General features: G+C 31.9%; 1 protein-coding gene and 1 long non-coding RNA gene across 35 annotated transcripts in view; both read right to left on the minus strand.

Annotated features, from left to right (window-relative positions):
• The window catches only part of LOC149893574 (AMP deaminase 2-like), a 7,985-nt gene extending 6,452 nt beyond the window's left edge, over positions 1-1,533 (minus strand). For 19 of the 27 annotated variants that reach the window (XM_090084455.1, XM_090084534.1, XM_090084499.1 and 16 more), the window contains exon 1: positions 35-174. Coding sequence is in view for 2 of the 27 variants with exons in the window: in XM_090084340.1 (XP_089940466.1) it covers positions 381-434; positions 626-679; positions 890-1,015 (234 nt within the window). In the remaining 25 variants the exon portion in view is untranslated. Of the gene's footprint in view, positions 1-18; positions 175-307; positions 435-625; positions 753-889; positions 1,020-1,146; positions 1,276-1,407 lie in introns of those variants that run through there. The other 8 variants (XM_090084364.1, XM_090084371.1, XM_090084383.1 and 5 more) reach the window with 7 other exon arrangements.
• On the minus strand, positions 1,415-24,513 carry LOC149893575 (uncharacterized). Of its 8 annotated transcripts, XR_016451618.1 has the most exons (9): positions 3,506-3,636; positions 3,249-3,378; positions 3,041-3,114; positions 2,790-2,915; positions 2,444-2,570; positions 2,189-2,318; positions 1,925-2,018; positions 1,715-1,787; positions 1,415-1,534 (listed from the first exon to the last, which is right to left on the minus strand). It is a non-coding gene; the product is annotated as an uncharacterized LOC149893575 (long non-coding RNA). The 8 variants fall into 8 exon arrangements; XR_016451624.1 differs by lacking the exon at positions 2,444-2,570; XR_016451623.1 differs by lacking the exons at positions 1,415-1,534; positions 1,715-1,787 and having other exon boundaries at positions 1,925-2,054; positions 2,189-2,282; positions 2,498-2,570.
• Positions 24,514-24,736: the final 223 nt, after the last annotated feature.

The raw sequence follows: 24,736 nt of genomic DNA on the forward strand, positions 1-24,736 counted from the left end.
TAAAATAAAATAAAACACCATAGGGAAATATAACCAGAACTATCTTTAAATGCTTTCCATCATATCTTCCAAAAAGATATTCCTTTATTCCACCCACCTTTACCAACAAATCACATTCAGTAATAATTTTAGGTGATCTAAAAGACCACCACAAATGACATGAGTGGATAATTCTATGATACAAGCAGAATATAAAAATAGTAACAATAGTAAATATAACAAATATATATATTTATAAATAAATATATATAATATATCTAAATATAAAATAAAATACAACACCATAGGGAAATATAACCAGAACTACCTTCAAATGCTTTCCATTATATCTTCCAAAAAGATAGTCCTTTATTTCACCCACCTTTACAAACAAATCAAATTCAGTAATAATTTTTGGTAAGCAAGATGACCACAAATGACATGAGTGGATAATTCTATGATACAAGCAGAATATAAAAATAGTAACAATAGTAAATATAACAATATATATATATATATATATATATATATATATATATATATATATATATATATATATATATATATATATATATATATATATATATATAACATATCTATGTATAAAACAATATAAAACTCAGTAGCAAGATATCACAAGAATTACTTTTAAAAACATTCCATCATATCTTCTAAAAAGGTAGTCCTTTATTCCACCCACCTTTACAAACAAATCAAATTCAGTAATAATTTTTGGTAAGAAAGATGACCACAAAAGAAATGAGTGCATAATACTATAATGATACAAGGAGAATATAAAAATAGTAACAATCGTACAGATAACAAATATTTATATTTATATATAAATATATATAATATATCTAAATATAAAATAAAATAAAACACCATAGGGAAATATAACCAGAACTACCTTCAAATGCTTTCCATTATATCTTCCAAAAAGATAGTCCTTTATTCCACCCACCTTTACAAACAAATCAAATTCAGTAATAATTTTAGGTGATCTAAAAGGCCACCACAAATGACATGAGTGCATAATTCTATAACGATACAAGCAGAATATTAAAATAGTAACAATAGTAATTAAAACAAATATATATATATATATAAAACATATCTATGTATAAAACTAAATAAAACTCAGTAGCAAGATATAACCAGAATTACCTTTAAATGCTTTCCATCATATCTTCCAAAAAGATAGTCCTTTATTCCACCCACCTTTACAAACAAATCAAATTCAGTAATAATTTTTGGTAAGCAAGATGACCACAAATGACATGAGTGGATATATCTATGATACAAGCAGAATATAAAAATAGTAACAATAGTAAATATAACAAATATATATATTTATAAATAAATATATATAATATATCTAAATATAAAATAAAATACAACACCATAGGGAAATATAACCAGAACTACCTTCAAATGCTTTCCATCATATCTTCTAAAAAGATAGTCCTTTATTCCACCCATCTTTACAAACAAATCAAACTCAGTAATAACTTTTGGTAAGCAAGATAAACACAAATGACATGAGTGGATAATTCTATGATACAAGCAGAATATAAAAATAGTAACAATAGTAAATATAACAAATATATATATATATATAAATAACATATCTACGTATAAAACAATATAAAACTCAGTAGCAAGATATCACAAGAATTAGCTTTAAAAACATTCAATCATATCTTCTAAAAAGGTAGTCCTTTATTCTACCCACCTTTACAAAAAAATCAAATTCAGTAATAATTTTTGGTAAGCAAGATGACCACAAAAGAAATGAGTGCATAATACTATAATGATACAAGGAGAATATAAAAATAGTAACAATCGTACAGATAACAAATATTTATATTTATAAACAAATATATATAATATATCTAAATATAAAATAAAATAAAACACCATAGGGAAATATAACCAGAACTACCTTTAAATACTTTCCATCATATCTTCCAAAAGGATAGTCCTTTATTCCACCCACCTTTACCAACAAATCACATTCAGTAATAATTTTAGGTGATCTAAAAGACCACCACAAATGACATGAGTGGATAATTCTATGATACAAGCAGAATATAAAAATAGTAACAATAGTAAATATAACAAATATTTATATTTATATATAAATATATATAATATATCTTTACATAAAATTACATAAAACACCATAGGGAAATATGACCAGAACTACCTTTAAATGCTTTCCATCATATCTTCCAAAAGGATAGTCCTTTATTCCACCCACCTTTACCATTAAATCACATTCAGTAACAACTTTAGATGATCTAAATGGCCACCACAAATGACATGAGTGCATAATTCTATAACGATACAAGCAGAATATAAAAATAGTAACAATAGTAATTAAAACAAATATATATATATATAAAACATATCTATGTATAAAACAAAATAAAACTCAGTAGCAAGATATCATAAGAATTACCTTAAAAAACTTTCCATCATATCTTCCAAAAAGGTAGTCCTATATTCTACCCACCTTTACAAACAAATCAAATTCAGCAATAACTTTTGATGCCCAAAAATACCACAAAAGAAATGAGTGCATATTTCTATAATGATACAAGCAGAATATAAAAATAGTAACAATAGTAAATATAACAAATATATATATATATATATATATATATATATATATATATATATATATATATATATATATATATATATATATATATATATATATATATATATATATATATATATATAAAAAGAACATATCTCTGTATAAAACAAAATAAAACTCAGTAACAAGATATCATAAGAACTACCTTTAAAAACATTCCATCATATCTTCTAAAAAGGTAGTCCTTTATTCTACCCACCTTTACAAACAAATTAAATTCAATAATAACTTTTGATAACCAAAATACCACAAAAGAAATGAGTGCATAATTCTATAATGTTACAAGGAGAATATAAAAATAGTAACAATTGTAAATATAACAAATATATAAATATATATAACATATCTATGTATAAAATTAAATGAAACTCAGTAGCAAGATGTCACAAGAAATACCTTTAAAAATTTTCCATCATAACTACCAATAAGAAGGTACATTATTCCACCCACTTTTACAAATAAATTACAATCTGAAATTTTAAGAAAATTGAAAAAGTTGGAACAAATCTTTAAGTAATTGAATAGTCAGTAATGCAGAAATAGTTTATCTAAAATATATATAAAAAAAAAAAAAAACTCAGAAGGGAGATGAAACCAGAACTACCTTCAAATGCTTTCCATCATATCTTCCAAAAAGATAGTCCTTTATTCCACCCACCTTTACCAATAAATCACCTTCAGTAATAATTTTAGGTGATCTAAAAGACCACCACAAATGACATGAGTGCATAATTCTATAATGATACAAGCAGAATATAAAAATAGTAACAACAGTAATTAAAACAAATATATATATATAAATAAAACATATCTATGTATAAAACAAAAAAAACTTCAGTAGCAAGATATCATAAGAATTACCTTAAAAAACTTTCCATCATATCTTCCAAAAAGGTAGTCCTATATTCTACCCACCTTTACAAATAAATCAAATTCAGCAATAACTTTTAATACCCAAAAATACCACAAAAGAAATGAGTGCATAATTCTATAATGTAACAAGGAGAATATAAAAATAGTAACAATTGTAAATATAACAAATATATAAATATATATAACATATCTATGTATAAAACAAAATAAAACTTAGTAGCAAGATATCAAAAGAATTACCTTAAAAAACAGTAGTAGGAAAAGGCCGGTTCTGGGACATTTCATACTAACCTAGGATTGAAGCAGAATATTTTCTTATCATGTCCCAGAACCGGCATGTAATAAATCGTTGATGAAACAAATCTCATAATCTAAAAGATGTTGTGTTTTTAGATGTGTAATTTCATGATGAAAGTATATCATGAAATTTTAATGAGATTTTTTTTTGATCATTATAGAATTAAATTTAGAAAAGGGATGCTTGAAAAGGGTGAATTTGGTCCTAGAAGTAAACCAGATCCAACAGATTCATATTTTTTACCGTTTTTGGCATAAACTCCTTCTTTTAAGGAGCTCGATCTGTGGGTAAGACCTAAAAAAAATTTGAGCTAAGAAAAATAAATTCCCATTATAATAAAAAATGGAGAGCATCATTAGAAATATAGATCATATTGAATATGTTATGGAGAAGAGCATTGAGGAATTTAGCGACTACCTGTGTGAGTATATGGAATTCAAACCTGATGGATATAAGAAAGAAATAGATAGGTTGGAGTTGCTCATTGCTAGATCAAATGTTTACCTTATGAAATTGATGGATATAAAAAAATCGTGTTGCAACGCTATCATCATAAAGAAAATGCTTATGGATCTTATAGTTTATATACATAATGACCTTATTAGATATGAATTGGAGAAGGAGTTAGGTGAATATCTTTTCTATTTAAAGAAAGCAATAGAAGGTATTAATGATGAAGACTCATGTGCTCCTGCAGCTTAAAGCATTTTATAATTTTTCAAATTATAAAATATAGTATATCATGAAAATTTTTTAGGCATCTGTAGTTCCTTCATTTGTCTTGTTCTTGTTGCAGTTGAGTAATGGAAAAAGGTGCTTATATTTTTCTTTTCGCGCCTGCATAATTTTTCCTCTTTCTAGGTGTTCTTTTTCTTCTTGTGCAAGTTTTAGGGAGTACCTAATATCTCCTAAAGAAAATATATTCATAATCATAGAGTCTAATTCTTTAGGTGTATATTTTTTTCTAGACTCCTCAAGATGTGAGCTATTTTTAAAGTGATTATTTCTGTTTGTTTTTGCGTCAAAGACTTTAGCTGAAAAGGCTTCTGAACTCATTTTAGTTAGAAAAAAATTTATTTATATCATTTTTTAAAAATAGTATGAAATGGGTTTTGTATATATCTTATTATAGCAAGAAAAAAATGATTTAAATAAAACATTTTTCTTAATAAAAGAAAAAGGAAATGAATTACATTACAATTGATAATTTTGATGAGAGCAAATTGATGGTAGGTGAAGTTTATGCTGCCACTAAACCAGTCGCATATCAAAAAGTGCCATTAAAATATTCATATCCAACTGAAGAGGGTCCTATTTTAATACGTACGCCAATATTATTTTCGTATGGTGTGTGCGAAAATAAGGATCCAGCGACACAAAAACTGACTGGATATTCCATGCCTTTTGTATGCTTTGATGTAGAAAAGGGAAGGACTACAGAAGACGAAAAGTTTATCAGCATGATGGAAAAGATTACTTTGTTTATCAGAGGTGAAGTGGATAAATTATCAGCTAAACTAAAAAAGGGAGGAAGAAAAAAGCAAATCAATTCGGAAGAATTGAGTCTATTAAAATACAAGCCTGACCATCCTGAAGCAGCTCCCGTATTCTATGCCAAAATGTTTGTCAAGAAAAATAAACAAGATGAATTGCTCATTACTTCTGAATTTTATAGAAAGAAGACAAATCTCGATATAAAAAATGGAGTTAAAGGAGAGCGCAACAATAAAAATTTAGTCCGCTCTTCTGGGCATGAGTTTCTTAATCAAAGATGTTATGCGATTGGAGCACTTAAAATTGAGGGGGTGTATATCGGTCCTTCGATTATATCCATTCAAGTCAAATTGGTAGAAGGCGTCATCGTAAAATTAGCTTCCATCTCTCATTCGAGTATTATAGCGGAAGATATGGATCTAAGTGTCAAAGAATCGGATGACGATGCTTAACTTACTATACAGCAATATGAAATAACATATATACATGTTATTTCATGTCATGCTTTTCTATTCTGTATAAAAATAGTAAGATAAATAAAAATGGCCCAGAACCGGCATTTTCTTACTACTAGTGTGTAATGATCACGCGTAATAATAGACTTGTCCAAGTAAAAGGTAAAAGCTTCCAGATTGACCGACTTGAGCGTCGCCAGAGTTGAGTGTGACGACGAGTCTTCTTCCAGGTGCAACGCTAGGCATGGAGTCTGCTTTTCCGAAATTTCTGTAGAAGGAGATGGTGGTGGTAGAGTCAATGGAAGCGTTGGATTGATAGAGTAATCCAGTTGACTCGTTGTTGAAGGAGGTTACGTTTGAGCCGTTCCATGAGGACAAGTAAAAATCTTCCAAGCCAGACGAGGAGAAGATGCATTTGCTACCTTCATCATACCCAGGAAAGGAAGTGTAATTGCTACCGTTATAAGGAGTCCATGGACTGAGCACAGTTCCATTTCCAGGGGGTAAATTTCCATCATACATTCTCACTCTGGATTCCCACCAGTTTCCAGAGGCTCCAATGATGTGTGCTCTGATGCCTTTCAGAAAAACGCCATTTCCTTTACCTGGAGTATTGATCAGTACATATTCATTTCCGTAAGTGGTGTTGATATACCTAAACGTTCTACAGTATAACTTGTAAAACGGCAAGTAGGTGGGGATGGTTGAGAGTGTGGTGATGAAGGGCTGAATCCAGTAAGTGATGGGTGAAGCCGTTTTGTTGTTTAATTTTATTTCAATGCTTGTTTTAAACGGCATGTCAAGTGTGAAATATCCTCCTAAGGAAGTGTTGCTGTATACATTGCAGCCTTGTAAAGAGTTGGCATAATACGGTCCCCCGAGAGGAGAGAAGAGCAAGTCGCAAGCAAGAGCAGCTTGGTCTACACCTACAGCATCTGTGGTTACTGAATAATTTCCAACTCCAATTTCTCCGTCTGCATGAATTCTAAGAAAAACATTTCCAGGAACGCTTAATCCTCCTGTGACAGTGCCATAAAAAGCCAACCATAGCCTTCTCAAAACTCCAGGACCGTCAGAGTAGCTGAAAACTGTAGCCGCATCTGGTAATCCAGCAGCTATAGTTTGCGATTTTAATCCTAAACTGGTGAATCCAGATCCTGGTATCATTTCTAAAAAGTTGGATTTTTGTGACAAGACGTCCACATAGTTTTTCGTCGCTCCGTCTTGCACACTTGTCGGATCAGTCACGTTGATCAGTTTGTGAGAATTCAAATCTAAATCTGCTGTTCCTACTGTCGTTCCAGTCCCACCTGTCACATGAGTGTCCACATAGTTTTTAGTAGCAGCATCTTGCGCACTTGTCGGATCGGCCATGTTGACGATTTTGTGCGATGTCATGTTAATGTCTACGTATGAAATATTATTGTAAGCGACTTTCGTGTCTACATACCCCTTTGTCGCAGCGTCTTTTAAATTAGTCGGATCAGTCACGTTGATCAATTTGTGAGAATTCAAATCTATATCTCCAGTGATCGTGCTAGATCCATCTGTTTTCACGCAAAGACTCGTGCTCACATCCACATAATTTTTTGTCGCAGCATCATGAAGAGTTGTCGGTTCGTTCAAATTGATGGCTTTGTGAAAATTTAAATCCAAATCTGAAGCTCCAACTACCGTTCCAGTCCCACCTGTCACGTGATTGTCAACGTAATATTTGGTGGCTGCATCATGAGCATTTGTCGGTTCTGCCATGTTGATGATTTTATGTGAGTTGAAATCCATGTCTGAAGTGATAGTGCTATTCCCATCTGTTCTCACATATAGGTTACTGTTTAAGCTTTCAGTTTCTAAAACAGCGTCTAAATAAGCTTTTAATTGTGTTCTGTTGTATCTGTCTACCATTTTTATATAGGCGTTATTTTTTTTAATTCAGCGCTAACACGCATTGATTCTTTGAATCTAACGCTCTGGCGCATTGATTCTTTGAGTCTACCACAATGTGTTAATGACACTTTGAAAGTCGTCTCCTTCCTGCAATCTTTTTAAAAAGTAAAGGCACAAGTGACCACAATAAGAAGTGTTGCCAAATTGCACCCTTTCGCTGTTGTAAAAGACAGGACTTTTTAAATATTGGACAAGCTCCTCGAGAGGAGGCTGAGCGTAAGAGTCAAAGCTGTATTTTTTATCCCCGTCTTTATACCAGCAGACCCAATGAAACCCCTCTGTGCTAGAATCCCCCGTATTCACAATTCCACATTCTTTTTTCCTTATCTTATTCGGTAATTCATTACGAACAAAAACGCCTCTGAAATTTTTAATCTTTAATTTTTTTACAGACTCTATCAGTTGAAAGTTGGATAGAGGTTCGTTTGGCAGTATTATTCCTTCTACATTGATCATTTTATTATTTTGTTGGATTTTTTTAGCTGATCATATTAACAGAATGCATTCTGTTAATATGTTATTTTTTTATTTTAGCTGAGCGGATCTACTTACCTTTATTTTGTTAAATTTTTTTATTTTGTTGGATTTTTTAGCTGAGCGGATTTACTTTAGTTTGTTGGATTTTTTTTAATTTGTAATGTCCATAGGCTAAGGTACTTACCCCGTCTTCCAAGATGATTCTTTTATCATCATCAGCGCTGAGTGCTACTTTGTTGATCTGTTCAGTATAAATGTCATGTAAACGTGACCGGATCACATTCATGGTTCTAAGTTGCTCGTTTTTAGTCATAAGACAGTTTTTATAATCCTCGTGAGTGATTGTTTTTTCAACCACCTTTTTTTTCACTCCTTTGCATTTTTTTTTCTCTTCTTTTTCATGGAGTTTGTAAGAGTAGAGCTTAGATCTAAGCCCTACAAATTCTTCAATCTGTTTTCCTCCAGTTTCGTCTTTAAACATTCCTATCACTTTCTTATTTAATCCTGCCTTAAATCCGAAATTGCTTATAGCAGGATGATCTTTATTAAATTCGCTCGTGTCGAATTTACTTTCTACATCTTTAGCAATGTCTTTATAAAAATCGTCTGTTTTGATTTCATAGAAGAGTGAATCAGTGTCTGTCATTAACAATTTTGCTTTATCACCACCGTATTTTGGTTTGATATAGTCGTAATGGAATTCAAACATGAGCGTTTTGCTCAGATCCAAGATGCACATTCCTAAATAAATGGGTTTGTTGTAAACCAATTTTGTCCTTTTCATATGTATAGCAACCAAGTTTTCATCGAAAATGGTTCGACTTTCAAAATTAGGTTTCTTAGATAATTTTAGAGCCTCGTATTCTTGCGTCACGAGTCTGACATCCACACGATTTTCAATATTCTCCATGGTCTTTCCAAAGACAGAGTTGTTCATGAGCTTAAAAAAGTCCTTTTCAAATTCGTTTTTAGCTTTGGTTCTTAAATTCGTATTAAGATCGATATACTCTTTTAACCAAGGTTTTTCTTCAAAAGTGATACCTCTATGAATCTTTGTCAATTTCAATCCTAATCTCTCATACAGCTTGAGATTTTCATGGTGAATGACATAATTCTTTTTATCGTTTAAATTTGGAACAAGCTTATCCACTTTATTAATTTCCATTCTTTCAGGAGCTAAGGGGTAGTCATTATGCGCATCGTGAAGGCTTTCAGGATAATCTAAATCGACTTCGAGAATGCAAGGCATGGACTTCCAACGAAGGAGCTCCTCTTCAGTCATCCATCTAAATCCTTTAACGGGAAGAGGTTTGCTCATCGCCCATCCATACAAGTTATTCGCATCCATGTATTGAATGAAGGTCGACTCTTTGTGGGGATCATAAGAATCTCCCATATACTTATTGTTAGAGACTCCATATCTATTCGATATCATACTTATTCCACCGCGTATTCCTTTCTTAATCATCAGTATCATGTCATAGTCACTGATCAACTCCAATATTATCTTTGTCATTTTGAGTGCGGCATCCCAGGCTAATCCTGGAGATGTGTAATAATGCGCGGGATCAAGACCATAATTTTCACTACAAACATTTCTAAAATTCTCAAACACATCTGCGAGGATGAGCACATCAGACGCATTGTATATATTATGATAGTCTCTGAACGATTGACAGTTAAATTCTTTCCATACCTTTTGAGCGTGTAAATAATCCTCATCGCTTATTCCCTCATCACAAAGCCTGGAATAGAACGCCTCTTTAGGAGGCAATTGTGTTTCAGAAAATTTATCCATCGTATCCACCCATTCATAGGGATACACCCCTTTTTTTCTCAATAGATCAAATTGGGTTCCTGAATAATATTTTGCAACGTTTTTGCATTGATCATCGGTAAGATTTTTAGCTAAACTGTCTAAAGTACTAGCCATGAATCTGTAGCTGTCGATAAATCTCAATTCTCGCTTTACATCACGAGTCTTTCCATCTTTACCCACAAAATCTCCCACTTTGATTTCTTTTGAAAAGCTAATGTACTTTTCTTCATTGTTGGGGATGCAGCTTAATTTTCCACCTGAGAGTTTCTTGATGAACAAATGAGAGTCATAACCAGATAAATTGTGGAAAACGATAGGGAAGAATTTTGGAACTTCATATTTTGTATTGCAATCGCTATGAGCAGCACCTCTATATTTTCCTGAGAGATGACAATGATCTCTCACTCTATCGGTTGTAAGATCTTCTTTACAAATATGACATACTTTAGCCTCTTTAAAATTCTTCTCATCCTCCTCAGTGATCACCATCTTTTTTGGAAATTTAGTGCTTTCGTAAATCTCTATAATATCCTTCTCAATACTCTCTACAAATTTACCAGCGACATCATCTGTTTCACTCGTCGCAGTATAAGTCTCCAGCTTTCCTTTATATACTGTTTCGTCAAAGCATTTGATATAATAACAGTACGAGCTTGGAACATGCTTTTGATACTGTTTGGTAAAAGACTGCTTTTCATCAGGATTGCATGTGCTGATAGGTATGATGCGACTTTCAAAATCAGCATACACCACAAACGGAACTCTCATGGATCTTCCCACTTGGCTAAAGCTTACGGTTGAACCTTCTTTAGGAAGTTCAACTCGAACACAACTGTGCTCTTTGCAATAAGTAGAATGCTTGGCTCGCGCTTCTTTAGAATAGTATCCTTGCAAGCAATTCCTACAAAAATATTTCTTATGCTCCTTCTTCGATGTTGAAGAGGCCATAAGTCGACTGAAATTATTAATTAAACAATAATGACTCGTTGTCTTGTTTGAAATGAATAACAAGTCGATATGATGCTTTCTATCGAAATATTTTAATTTTTTCAAAGGGTAAGGTTGTTTGTCTTCAAATCCAAAAACAGAGATGCTTATGTCAGGATTGTTCTTCTCAAACTTCTCGATTTGTTCTAGCTTGACTGGGAATTCTATTCCTTCCCAATGGAAGTCTTTTGACTTTTCAATGAGCTCTTTATCTATTCTCTCTGGGTGGATATTCTTCATATTCAAGGCTCTAGTGACACACCATTTGAAGCATTCGTTGTCGTTATTTTTTATATTAATGATTGCCTTTTTGTTTTTCAGAAATTTATCCAGTTCTATCCATGATGAAGCTCTCATAGGCTCATAATTAATCACATTCATATCTATTTTTAAAATTCTCGACATTCTCCAGTTGGATCCATTACTATTAAATTTAACTATGTTCTCTAGAATTTCTCCTTTGGATGTATTATATAACTCTTCTAAATCCGTTGCTTCCAAGACAATGGCGTACTTACTTGCAAAAGGAAAAGTGAGACTGATTTCCTCCCCAATGGTAATACTCGCACGAGTCATGGTGCATTTTAAAACAAAGTTCACTTTGGTATTTTTATTTTGTTTCAACATTTTTACCACTCCCTCTTTAACCATGTCTAAAAAGGCGGAAGCATCTTGTTGATTTTGTTTAGCTTCATAAGAATATTGTCTAGTCACATTCTTCACAGCGTGTTTGGTTAATTTAAACTCAATAGGACTTTTGTAAACGGTTGATCTCACGATGGCTTTTAAATTGTTCATTTTTTCTCTCAATTCATTGCCTACATCGTCTACTTTTTTCTTGATCGGTTCTGGGATGTAGGGCTCTACCCATTCTACGACATCGTTAAATTTATTAAAAACAAAAGAAGAAACTTTTTTCGCAGCTGATGCCAAGGTAGAAAAAAATCCAGGACGAGGAGCAGGAACAGGTCTTGGTCGGATAACGGGCGATGGATCTGAAACAGACTCATCAACAATAGATGTTTCATCTCTAGTCACACGATTTTGTAAGCGAGCAGGTCCGAATGAAATCAAGTCGTTAGAAACAGGACGCGGAGCTGGAACAGTTCTTTGAGCCACAGGCCTAGGAGCTGGAACAGGTCTTGGAACAGGAGCTGGCTGCAGAGCTCTTACAAGATCTGCTTTATTCATCCTGTAATAATATTTAACATTTCGCACTCTAGCGATTTCTTTTAATTCTTTGACAGTTTTGTTTTCCATTTTTTATAGAGTAAGATTTTTATTTATATCATTTTTCAATTTTGTAACTTTTTGTGAAAAGTTACAAAATGTTATCAGAATTTATAATTTCTATCTTTATACCGTTATCATCTACTTTCCCATTTCGATTATAAAAGTATTTGCACCCATGTTTCGTCTCGTTAATGGCTTTGTAAAGGGAATTGTATTCAGTCACCTCACCCGTTTCTACATTAGTGATTCTCACAACGACAGGAGTATTTCTAATATTATGAAGACGAGCATATTTAGGATTACTTTCATTCGGCTTTTCTTTTTTTGCTCTCTTTCTAGGTCTGCCTACAGGCCTATCTTCTTTCGAATCTTCCAAAAGCGTATCCTTATCGATGAGCTTGTTCTCGATAGCAATCATCATCAGCGTCATTAAATGGTTTGATGTTCTTGAAACACCATTTTCTCTTAACAATTTTTTCAAATCCTTCACTGTATATCTCATGTTTTTATTATGTAATGAAAAAAATTATTTAAATCATTTTATCAAGAGTTCGAATCGTGTATTTTTTTTAAAATTCGAAGATTTTCATTGATCCTAAAAGGAACTATAATCAGTAAACAGCTATCATGTTAGTTCCATTAGATTGGAAGCTCAACAGTTTGTCTGAAACAATCACCGCGTAAATAACAGTGTTTGCAGGTGTTGCAGTACGGAATTGAACATTGACAACCAATTCAGCAGTTTCAGAAACTACTCTTTCTTTTTGCTTGCTTATATCCACCAAGAATATCGGGAATAAATTTTTATATTCCAGCAAAGATAAACCAGATTGGCAAACAAGCTCATTTGTTCCATAATATCTATCGTCGAATGAGAAAGCGTCCGAATGAGCCTGTGTAATTTTCTTCTCTCCAAAATTCAAGTCGTAATTGTAATTGGGGTATTTTATCCCATTGACAGTCACGTAAAAATTGTTGACATCGCAATGATCGAATATGGACGGATTCACAGTTTGACTTTGATTTCTATTTGTTTGAAGTGCGAGCAGTATGAATCTAGGAATGCTCTTGTCTGTGGCTCTTCCAAGAGACCAATTGAATTGCGTTATTCCAGCTGGTACAATCTGCCTTTCAAATCTGTTTGATTTAAACGCTACTGGAATGTTCAACTTACTCTTCATCAAGTCATAGAAATTATTTTTCTCAGTCAAGTCCAATTCAAGTCTAGGCATGAATAGTCTGAATTTCGACAAACTAATCGTTCCTGCAGCAACACTCTCAGCTCTGTATATAGCATCGTCATTTCCTTTCTTTGTAAATTTAATGGTGTGTCTGAAACCGTAAACAACTTTATCATAGGTTTCGCAAAATCCAAAAATGTGTCTCAATGGTATTTTAAACGAAAATGCTCCAATGGATGTGGTGTCTGCAAACAAATGATCTCTCCTCACGATAAACCCACCATTTCCAGTGGCGTTTGACGAATCCTTATACCACATCTGTTTAAGACCTTCCGCCACCTGAAATGCATAAGGGTATTTTAGCAATCCAAGCATCGTTGTTCCTTGACCTGGTTCTGTCACTCTTTCTACTTGAGCCCCTGTTAAATCGTAAGTGATTTCGCTAAACAAATACATCATTGCATTGTGCACCAAGGCAATATTATCCGTTGCTGTGTACGCAGTTCCATCTGCTTTTTTCAATACTCCTTCGATGAGGACGTACGCCTCTGACGGAACTGTATGCACAGACTGACAATCAATTTCAAAGGTGATGTCGGTTGAAGTATTTAAATCGAGATTTGTTGGAAGGTACTCATAGAAATCAATTTTTTCAATACCAGTGTCATATTCTGGTTTTTCTGTTACTCTTAATCTGTCGGCGTTAATCATTTTTATATAAGAAATAAAAAAAGTTTAAATCCTTTTAGGATCAATGAAATTCTTTGAGATCACTTCATGCAGTGCGCATCCCACTCCCTAGTCGAACAAGATCCTGAATTTTAACTGCATTTTCTTCTGTCATTTTTCTTCTCCTTGTAGATTTCTTAATGGACGACCCATATAACAATTTATGCAAATCATCTATGGGCTTAACCACGTCGTTCACTAACGTATTGATCTTATCGGCTGGACTCCCCCTATTGGCCTGCATCTCTGGTTTCTCCGTCCCAGTGATTGAGTACACTTTTTCGATCGCTTTTTTACCCTTGTCAATAGCAACATCTTTGGCAGTAGATATAGCTGAAGTAGCCAATTCTTTACCAGCAGATTTTGCGGCCAGGATGGCTTCTCTACCCAGTTCGCTCTTTGCCGCCTTTTTTAACAGGCTCAAAGAAGATCTTGATGCGTTAGAGGCAGCAGCCCTTCTCAAAAAATTCTTAATCGTATCCACAATTCCTCCTCCAAAAACGTTCTTTTTAACATATCTTCTGTTGTTTATGATTAGCATTTTTTAAATGGGTAGATATTTTTTTATATCTTTTGATATATACTTCTTTGTAGATGTTTGTATTGCTCTTTGTTTATCTCTTTTTGTCTTAGCAATTCATCACAAATGGCGACAGCTACGTTTTTAGAGGTCTGATTTCCAGCATGACCAGCAGCGATGCTCAATTCAAGCTGTTCTACAAGAGCATTGGGGTCGCTTGGAAGAATAATGATTCCTTTACCTGTTCTTTTAACACTATTTTGACTTTTAAATCTATCCCAAATGGGTTTTATAATTTCCGTGTATTTTGCTAGTCTGGAGTGTTTTGTTCTGTTTGGATTTGAATCTGAGTAAATAGCTCCAGTGTCGAACAAAATTTTCGAATAATTTTCCAAATCTTCATCGTTCACATTACTCCATTTGTTCATAGAATTAGGTTCCGTCATAAGACTCCAAAGACCCTCTGTTCCTTCATACCTCTTTCCTCCAACAATGATATCATTTCCATCTACTTGCACCTCCATTTTTCCAAAGAACCTTTTTTTTCCAATTTTACTAATTTCGAAATTTCTTTTAACTACATTGTTTGTAAATCGCGTATTATACATTTCTAAATATTGGGATGAAATGTCTCCTAATGGATTAGACTCATCCACATGAGCAGGCTCGTTATTCACTTTTTCTTCAATACTCTTGATCATCTTTTCATTGCTTTCGATGAGAGGTTTATAAAACTGACTCAAATCACTCTGATAATTGACATTTGAAATGTTTCTGTTGAGGCTTTCTTCATAGATTTGTTTTCTGTTCTCATTAATATTTTTAATAATTTCAGCCCTCTTTTTAGGGTCTAGTATTTTAAAAAATGTCATTTTTTAATCACAAGAAAAAACTTAAATAAAAACCCCGAGTTGACGTTTTTATTTATTTTAAATTCACTTGTGAAATCCTGGAAAATCATTATGATTTTTTAAACATGTTGTTAAAGGCTTTGATCGCTTGATCTCTTCCCTCATTGATCAAAGACTCTTTGGTCACTTCGTCAATAGCATTTTTATTTGTGGATCTTATCTCACTCATCATAGACTTAAACTTTTGAAGTTCATTCAAAATCAATTCATATTCTGAATCGCTCACAACATCATCCTTCAACGCTTTTGAAATGTGATCGCTTATGGTGTTTAGTTTTGAATCTGCAAGCACTTTTATTTTTTCATGCTTTTCTGCTTTTAAAGCCAATTTTTTATTAACTTGACCTCCAACGATAGATAAAAAACCAAGACTTAGAGCCACACTTTCGCAAGCAATCGCAACAGGAGCAGCTGCAATGGTGGTTAAAAATCCTACTCCAACAGCACCAAGAGCGATACATAAGGCTTGCATTGAATCATCTGCAAAAGAGATGATTCTTACAGCTCGATGGTACTTTTTGCTCAAAGTCATTCTTTTTTCCTTTTCCAATTCAATCTCCTTTTGGATTTTTCCTATTTTTTGAAGTCTGTAATGATGCCCTTCATAGAATGGAGCCGTTGCTAGATCTGGATAAAGTTTATTGTTTATTTCCATTTATTTTCTTTACGTAAAGTATTTAATTCAAATCGATGTGCGATACTTTACAAAGCATCTCTCCTTTTTTGACGGTAACATCGCGTTCACTATTACTATTTACTTCTATAATAATGTCATCTGCAGAATCTGAAAGAATAATATCGTTTTTATAATATCTAAGCTGATCTTTTAATTTATTCGTCAACGTCACGACTGAAATACCTTTGTCTAATTTCAGCCCGATGGATAAAGATATTTGTTTGTGCGAAAGGGGCTGAAATTTTATTTCCTTTTGAGCAAAAATCTCGTACTGGTTGTTTATGTTTAACTGAGGAGGGTGTTCCAATTTAGTCTTGGTTATAATACTATGACTCTGTTTTCTTTTCTCTAAAGATCCAATTCTTTCTTCCATATGCTTCAACACCGTTTCAAAACCGTTCCATTCTAATTCCTGGACATTTCTTTTATACTTATGAGTAAATGACATTTTTTATAAAGAAAAGAAAATTATTTAAATCCTTTTAGGATCAATGAAAATCTTTCGATTTCTAAGATCCTTTTTGCATAGAAATCAATTCTTTATTGTTCACCCAAGAGTTGAACGTATCAGGATATCGTAGCCATTTTACTAAGGATCTGCTCTTTTGCTTGCGAATGACTTTTTCAATTCTAAATACGTCTTGATAGGTCTTTTGCATTTCTTGTTCATAAAAGGTACCTTGTATCTCTTCACCATGATGGTCTGATATTTTATATGTGGGCGGGTCTGTGTACTGAATTTTTGATACAGTAAAAACCTCCTCTGTCCATCTTGGTGTGTATCCTTTTTCAAAATGAGACTTCTTTTTGGCGATCCTCACTTTATCACCCATGGAAAATTTAGGCTCTCGTCTTTCTGCTTGCAACTTTCCATTGAGGCTCATCCATACCCTGCTTTTATTCTTTTCATCGCTCGCTTCAACTGGAGTCATTTTAATGGAAGAGTGTTTGGTGTGGTTGTAGTCATCTACCATTTTGTCTAAAACGCCAATGTATCTATTGGTGTTGTTAGCTGAAAAGTATTTAAACATTTTCTCTTTCATCGTTCTATTCCATCGTTCGACAACAGAACTTTTTTCTTCATTTTCAGTAGAGTATAACGGTACACCTAGAGCTTTTACATGCTTGTTATAAAATTCTTTTCCTTTATCCACCCACATCTTCACACACTTTCTTTTCTCGAATATTTTGCTAAGAGCGTTGGCTACATCAACTCCAGTCTTACTCTTTAATGGAACAATCCATCCATACTTTGAAAACACGTCAATCACCATGAGCAAATATTTAATCCCGTTGTTGAATTTTGAAAACGATTGCATGTCAACCAAATCAACAGCCCATATTTCATCCCTATTATTCACAAATACTTTTCTTCTTCTAAAATTCTGAATCATCGGTTTATGAAGCTCGTTTGCAAGCTGATCTGTCCATTTTATTTTCTCCGGTGGTTTTTTTTCAGATTTTTTGAATCTGTGGAAAAATCTTTGATTTTTTTCACTCCTAATCCGAATTTGGCTTTGGCTTTGATGATGGGTTCAATTATTTTTCGTTCGTTAATTTCTCTCTGAGTAGGGTTTTGTATAGAGTTCATTTCTTCGAGCATCATTTGATCTGCTAGATTTCTGTTTTGCTTGTCGTTAAAATATTTATAAGCGAGATCGTGATGGTAGGCTGCGTTATCCACTCTGTCCACCGGCTTGCTCCAATCTTGATACATGTCTGTAGAAGTTAGCCTTTTGTCTAAATTCGTACCAGGTCCTGCAAAGTTCATCCCTGGGACGTGCATTTCTCCTGGAAACTTTGCCCATGGAAGTTTGATTTTGTTAGAGAGTTTGTTAATCGATTCAACCAAGTCTCCTCCTTTGGCAGACGAAACAAATTTGTTTTTGGTTGATCCGCAGACGGAGCAAGTTCCTTTGAGCATATTTCTATTGTTTTTGCTTGTCGCATGACGCAAGTTTTCTGTCTCTGTGTTTCTCTTACATTTGACGCAGTACATTTTTATATTTAAATATAAATTTTTTAATATAAAAATGGATATTACTGATTTGTCATGGAATACCGGTAAAAGCAAAAGAAACAACAATGAACTTTTACCAAGAAGTATACGAGGAATCATTGTTGGAAAGTCTGGCTGTGGAAAAACAACGTTGCTGTTGAATTTACTACTCAAGCCTGGTTGGTTAGATTACAACCATTTACAAGTGTTTGGTAAATCCCTTTTTCAACCAGAGTATAAAATACTGAAAAGGTCATTTGAAAAAAGATTGCCAAAAGAGATCATTCTCGACTTGTTCAAAGTTCAAGGTGAAATAGAAAGATTAAACATGAGCCCAGAATGCGTGATTGAAGATATTTCAAAAAAATGGGGAGACAAAGCAGACATGGAATGTCAATTTTTCGAAACAGCAGACGACGTGCCAGAACCTGAAGATCTTGATCCCTCCAAAAACAATCTGATGATCTTTGACGATTTGCAGTTATACAAGCAAAACAAATGCGAAAAATATTACATCCGAGGAAGACATTCCAACGTGGATTGTTTCTATCTAGCACAAAATTATTTTATGTTACCTAGACAAACCATAAGAGAAAACACCAATTTCATTTGCTTGTTTCCACAGGATTCGAAGAATATAAACCACATTTATCATGATCATGTTTCTAGCGATATGGGGAAAGAAGAATTTAAAAAGTTTTGCAAGAAATGCTGGTCTCAACCTCACGGATTTGCTGTGATTGATCTGTCCTCTAAGAAGGATGAAGGAAAATATAGAAGTGGACTTGACACTTTTTATTTCCCCAATGAATGATTTTTTTTAAAAGATCTAAATAAAAAATCTCAAATTATAAAATGACAAGCTTTACAATCGACGCTGATGGGCATTCAAGCGTACTCATTACAGATTTTTTAGATAAAATCGTTTTTGATGATGGGAAGAAGTATGAAATGGCTTTTTTAGGCCTTGAAACGTATAACAGCTTTCCAAACATCATCAGTACAAACAATTCTTTCAGGTATAGCATGAACAATGGAGCGAATTGGGAAAATATCGTCATTCCAGTAGGGAGCTATGACATTTCTGACATTAACACTTATTTGCAAAAATCTGTTTCAGAAACGATAAAAAATTACACAGCCCAAAGCCCAAGTTTCATTTCTACATATAAAATCAGTTACGATGCTGAAAACATCAAAATTACAGGTAACTTACACACTTTAAAAACAAACGTTAAATTAGGCTTAAATTATATGCTGGATTTTAACGTGGACAACAGTATCGCGTCCGTACTGGGATTTACAAAAAGACAGTTGGATCCCAATTCTGAATACGAGTCTGACGACATTTCTAGAATTACATCGATCAACTCCATCAGGGTTCTCAACAATGTGGTTGGCTCCTCCTATGTGAACGGGAAACATTCAACCGCCATTTACACCTTTTATCCAAAAGTAGCACCTGGTTATAAAATCGTTGAAAGACCTGCTCATTTGATTTACCTCCCTGTAAAATTGAGCTCGATTTCTACGATGATTACAAAAATCGTTGATCAAGACGGAGAACTTATCGATTTTCGCGGCGAAAACATTGCTATCCGATATCACATACGAGAAGTGAAATAAATATTTTCCTATGTATATAAAATGAGCAACTACCATAAAGTACAACTAAACATTTCACAAGGACAAGCTGATAAAATAAAAAAAGCGATTCGAGAAAAGAGTGACGTCAATATAAGACTATCTCATTCAGATCTAGACGGTGAACACATTCTTGCAGTGACGAAAGCCCAATTGAATAAAATTACAAAAGCGTACACCAACGGAACCGGAGTCACCCTCAAACTGAGCAAAAAACAATTATCCTACAACTCCAAAATAGAAGGCGGATTTATCGGTGCTTTGCTTCCACTCTTGGGGATGCTAGGTAGCACACTTGCGACGAGAGTCGTTCCTGCTTTGGCTACCGGATTATTAGCAGGTGTTGGATCTTCTGCAGGAGCTGCCATGGTCGATAAAATTGCTGGAAAAGGTGTCATTTACTTGAAAAAGAACGGAAAAGGAATGAAAATGACTGCCGCAGGATCAGGAATGTTTTTAACACCGTGGGTAAGTGGAAGCTCCTTAAAAGAAGGAGTTTATGCCAAAAACGGTAAAAAATATGAATCTGTTGGATCTGGTTTACTTCTAGGACCAAATTCACCCTTTTCAAGCATCCCTTTTCTAAATTTAATTCTATAATGATCAAAAAAAAATCTCATTAAAATTTCATGATATACTTTCATCATGAAATTACACATCTAAAAACACAACATCTTTTAGATTATGAGATTTGTTTCATCAACGATTTATTACATGCCGGTTCTGGGACATGATAAGAAAATATTCTGCTTCAATCCTAGGTTAGTATGAAATGTCCCAGAACCGGCCTTTTCCTACTACTAAAAACATTCCATCATATCTTCCAAAAAGGTAGTCCTTTATTCTACCCACCTTTACAAACAAATCAAATTCAGTAATAATTTTTGATAATCAAAAATATCACAAAAGAAATGAGTGCATAATTCTATAATGATACAAGCAGAATATAAAAATAGTAACAATAGTAAATATAACAAATATATATATATATATATATATATATATATATATATATATATATATATATATATATATATATATATATATATATATATATATATATATATATATACATATACATATATATATATATATATATATATATATATATATATATATATATATATATATATATATATATATATATATATACATATATATATATATATATATACATATATATATATATATATATATATTTATATATATATATTTATATATATATATTTATATATATATATAACATATTTATGTATAAAACAAAACAAATCTCAGTAGCGAGATATCACCAGAATTACCTTTAAGACTTTTCATCATATCTTCTAAAAAGGTGGCATTTTATTCCACCAACCTTTATAAATAAAAGAGATTCAGTAACAATTTTCGGTGACCTGTAAGAATACCATGAAAGACATGAGTGAATTATTCTTTAATGATTCAAGCAGAATAAAAGAATAGTAACGATAGTTATTTTAAGAAATTGAATGATCAAGTATAATTTTCAAGATTTTATGATTGATTGATGTAACTAAATTATATGTTATCTTCAAAAAAATCAATTTATATGTTTAATCATTTTTTAAAACATGAGGAGAGTACTTAAATGTTTCTTTTATTCAGTTTATAACTCTAAACATTTTGGTTTTCTTTTTTCTTTTTCTAAACCTATGCTTACCTCCAAGCTATATTTATATTTCAATGCATCATGTAATCTTTTGTTTTTTGAATGTTTTAGCTAAAAAGGATACATTCTTTTATTACACTTAATTTTTTAAACTTTTAATAAGTGTATTTGATGAGATGCTCCTTTTCAACATACAGCTTAGCTGTTATTTTATTTTAGTGTCAATTGTTTGTTTTTATTGACTTTTATTAGTTTTCAGAGGGGTTTATGATTTAATTTTAGTTTTAAAGGGATAGATAATAGAGGCAAAAAGTTTTTTCCCAAAACAGTAAGTTTTAAATATGCTCCTCTTGAACAACATTCCTTTACCAACAAAATAAGTTAATATAAATAATTAATATGGATAAAGAACTAATTAGTAGTATTTTTTTTTTTTTAATTTCTGATCAATTTTTTTTGTGAATGTTGAAAGACTTTTTAATTTGCTTATACTGACATAACTATATATATAATTATATATATAATTATATACATAAATTATATACATAAATTATAACTTTGACTTTTATTAGCTAAAAGTAACAATAGAAATTTAATATGAGAAAGATTAACATGAATAAAATGTGAATATACTTATAAAAATTTATCATTTTAACTAATTTAATTGAATATTTATTACTAATATAATAAAAAACTTATTCACTATGTCAAATTTTTCTTAACATATTTTCCATGTTAAGTTATCAACTATATTGCTCATTTGTCAAATTTTCTTTTAAGACTTCCAAAAACTTTAAACACAAAATGAATTATAAGATAATTTATGAGTTTACATTTATAACTCAATTGTAAGCAAATATAGCCAACTGTGATAACTTAAGTTTTGAATTGACTTTAACATCCCAACTAAAAACTTAATTTACCCATTTTCAACTTGCTTGTAAACCAGAAAGGATCACTAAAATTAGGATCAAAAAGTCATTTTTTGATTGGTTATTATTGTGTAAAGTTACCAAACTATTTTTTTATTTATTTCTTTAACAGTAGATTTATCAATTTAATAAATTAAAACACATAAAATTTGTGAATTACAATCTTTTTTTTTGAATAAAATTTTCTTTTTTTAATTTTTATTTACTTTAGAAACAATTTCACATTAATCCAACAGGTTTTTTTACCAAGCTATTTTTTTAAAACTTTATATATAAATAGTTTTAAAAAAAAACGAACTGTTGGTTAAATTATTCCTCGTGATTAAGTCATGTAAAATGTAACAACAGCAAAAATTATTGAGACATTCGTTCTTCCTTGTAATTTATTTTTACTAAGAATTTCAGTTCCATTTAACAATAAAAGCAAAAAAAAAAAAAAAAAAGTCTCACATTGAAATTAGGCTCAATAGATATAAGTGTTGCATGGTTCACTCTAACCATTATTTCAAGATATAAAGGCATAAAAATCTCTTTTAACAAGAGATTTTTGAAGGTAACTTACAGCTTGAGCTCCAGTTTTTTTACATGCTTCTACAGTTTTATCAATAACAAGATAACTTTGCTTAGAAGGTGGCGGACCAATGCATACAGCCATTTCATCTGCCATTTCAACATGTTTCTATCAAATAATAAAAAAAAATTTGTTTGCTAACTAGTAGTAGGTAAGACTGGTAAAACATTTAGAACATAAAGAATTTAGATCCCCTGAATTTGAGCCTAATAGAAAAAATACTTACACCTTGGAGAATCTATGTTTTCTTCAGCAATTCGATCGTAGAAGTCCTTAGGGTTGCATTTTTCATTGACAGTTTGGAGACTGCGTCCTGTAGTTGAATTAAAAGTTTGCAAACTCAATGCCATGTACTTTGCTCGAATAAACAATGCTTCACACAGAAGCTCTCCAACTTGATTTAGCTCATCTATGGGAATCGAAAGTTATAAATCATAAATTTACTTTTTGAACCTTTTCAGATAACCAATAATACTTTTTACAGTACACATCTTTTTTTAATGGTGGATTAATTTGTCATAAAGATTACTCTACTAAATTGTTTTTAGCTGAACAATTATCATTTATAAGACATCATTGAGTAAATTTACTCAAGAAATTTGTTACATTTACTTAAGAAATGTTATTTATGATTTCAAATAAAACAATAAGAATATGCTTAACAAATCCTTATTACCTTAAAAAAAAAAGAGAAATCTTTTATGTTATACATTTACCACAACATAATTGTGAGCTATTTTTTCAAACTGAATTTCAATACAATTAACTAAATAGCTGCACAGTTTATCTAAAATGTTATGCAAGGTATGACACTTGATGAAATCCAAACTACATTTAAAATGCACCATTTTTGATCTTTTCTTTTTTTTTGTTTACTCTTTGAACAATTTCTAGCTCTTCAAGTTTCAGTGCTTCTTTTTCAATAGGTCGATGTGGCAAATTAAACAGGTTTGCCTCTAAACCTATCGAATTTTGGTATTTTGTGAAATCATCATCATTCCCAGAACGCAATTGATCAAGGCTTTCTTGAAATGAAGAACAAATTACAACTTAAAAAAATGCAATACATAACTTACAACTATATATAAAGTGTCTGACTCCTCAGCAACATTCTCTAAAAATTAAAATAATAGGACAAAACTCTCCATATATACAGCTGAAATTCTGTGAAATTCTGTTATTTATTCTAACGCTGTAAAATAAACAAACTTATCTTAAAGTGTTAATTTTTTAAGGAACACCTTAGGAAGTGTTAAATACTGTCCATTTTCCCATTAAGCAAATTTGTTTTTAAATTTGTAGAACTAATAACATTTTCCCACTTACAATTACAGTTAAAAAATTAAAAAAAAAAAAAAAAGAGCAACCTTTTCCTACTTTTTGTATCTTTAAGAATGAATCATTTGAGCCTTTTAAACTAAACCTAGACACATAAAAACCATTCGAAATTCTAGTAAGTTAAAAAGCAAATTAGAAACAAATTTTTAAAAACAACACTACAACAACAATTTTTCAAAACAACACTACAAAAACAATCATTACTAAGCACTACAAATAACGACAAATAAGTAGAAAAATTTTAAGATAATGGTATAACCATCCTTACATAAGACAGAGGTGTTAAAACAGACAGTAATAATTTAATTATTGTAAAGGTGCATGTTGAAAGTGATATTTATTATTTAACTATTGTAAGTGGGTGTTATTAAATGTGGCACTTGTAAC

The sequence above is a fragment of the Hydra viridissima genome, unplaced genomic scaffold, assembly GCF_058129835.1.
Source record: "Hydra viridissima isolate aposymbiotic clone 2 unplaced genomic scaffold, HvirCarnegie_v1 scaffold_1, whole genome shotgun sequence".
Taxonomy (NCBI): domain Eukaryota; kingdom Metazoa; phylum Cnidaria; class Hydrozoa; order Anthoathecata; family Hydridae; genus Hydra; species Hydra viridissima.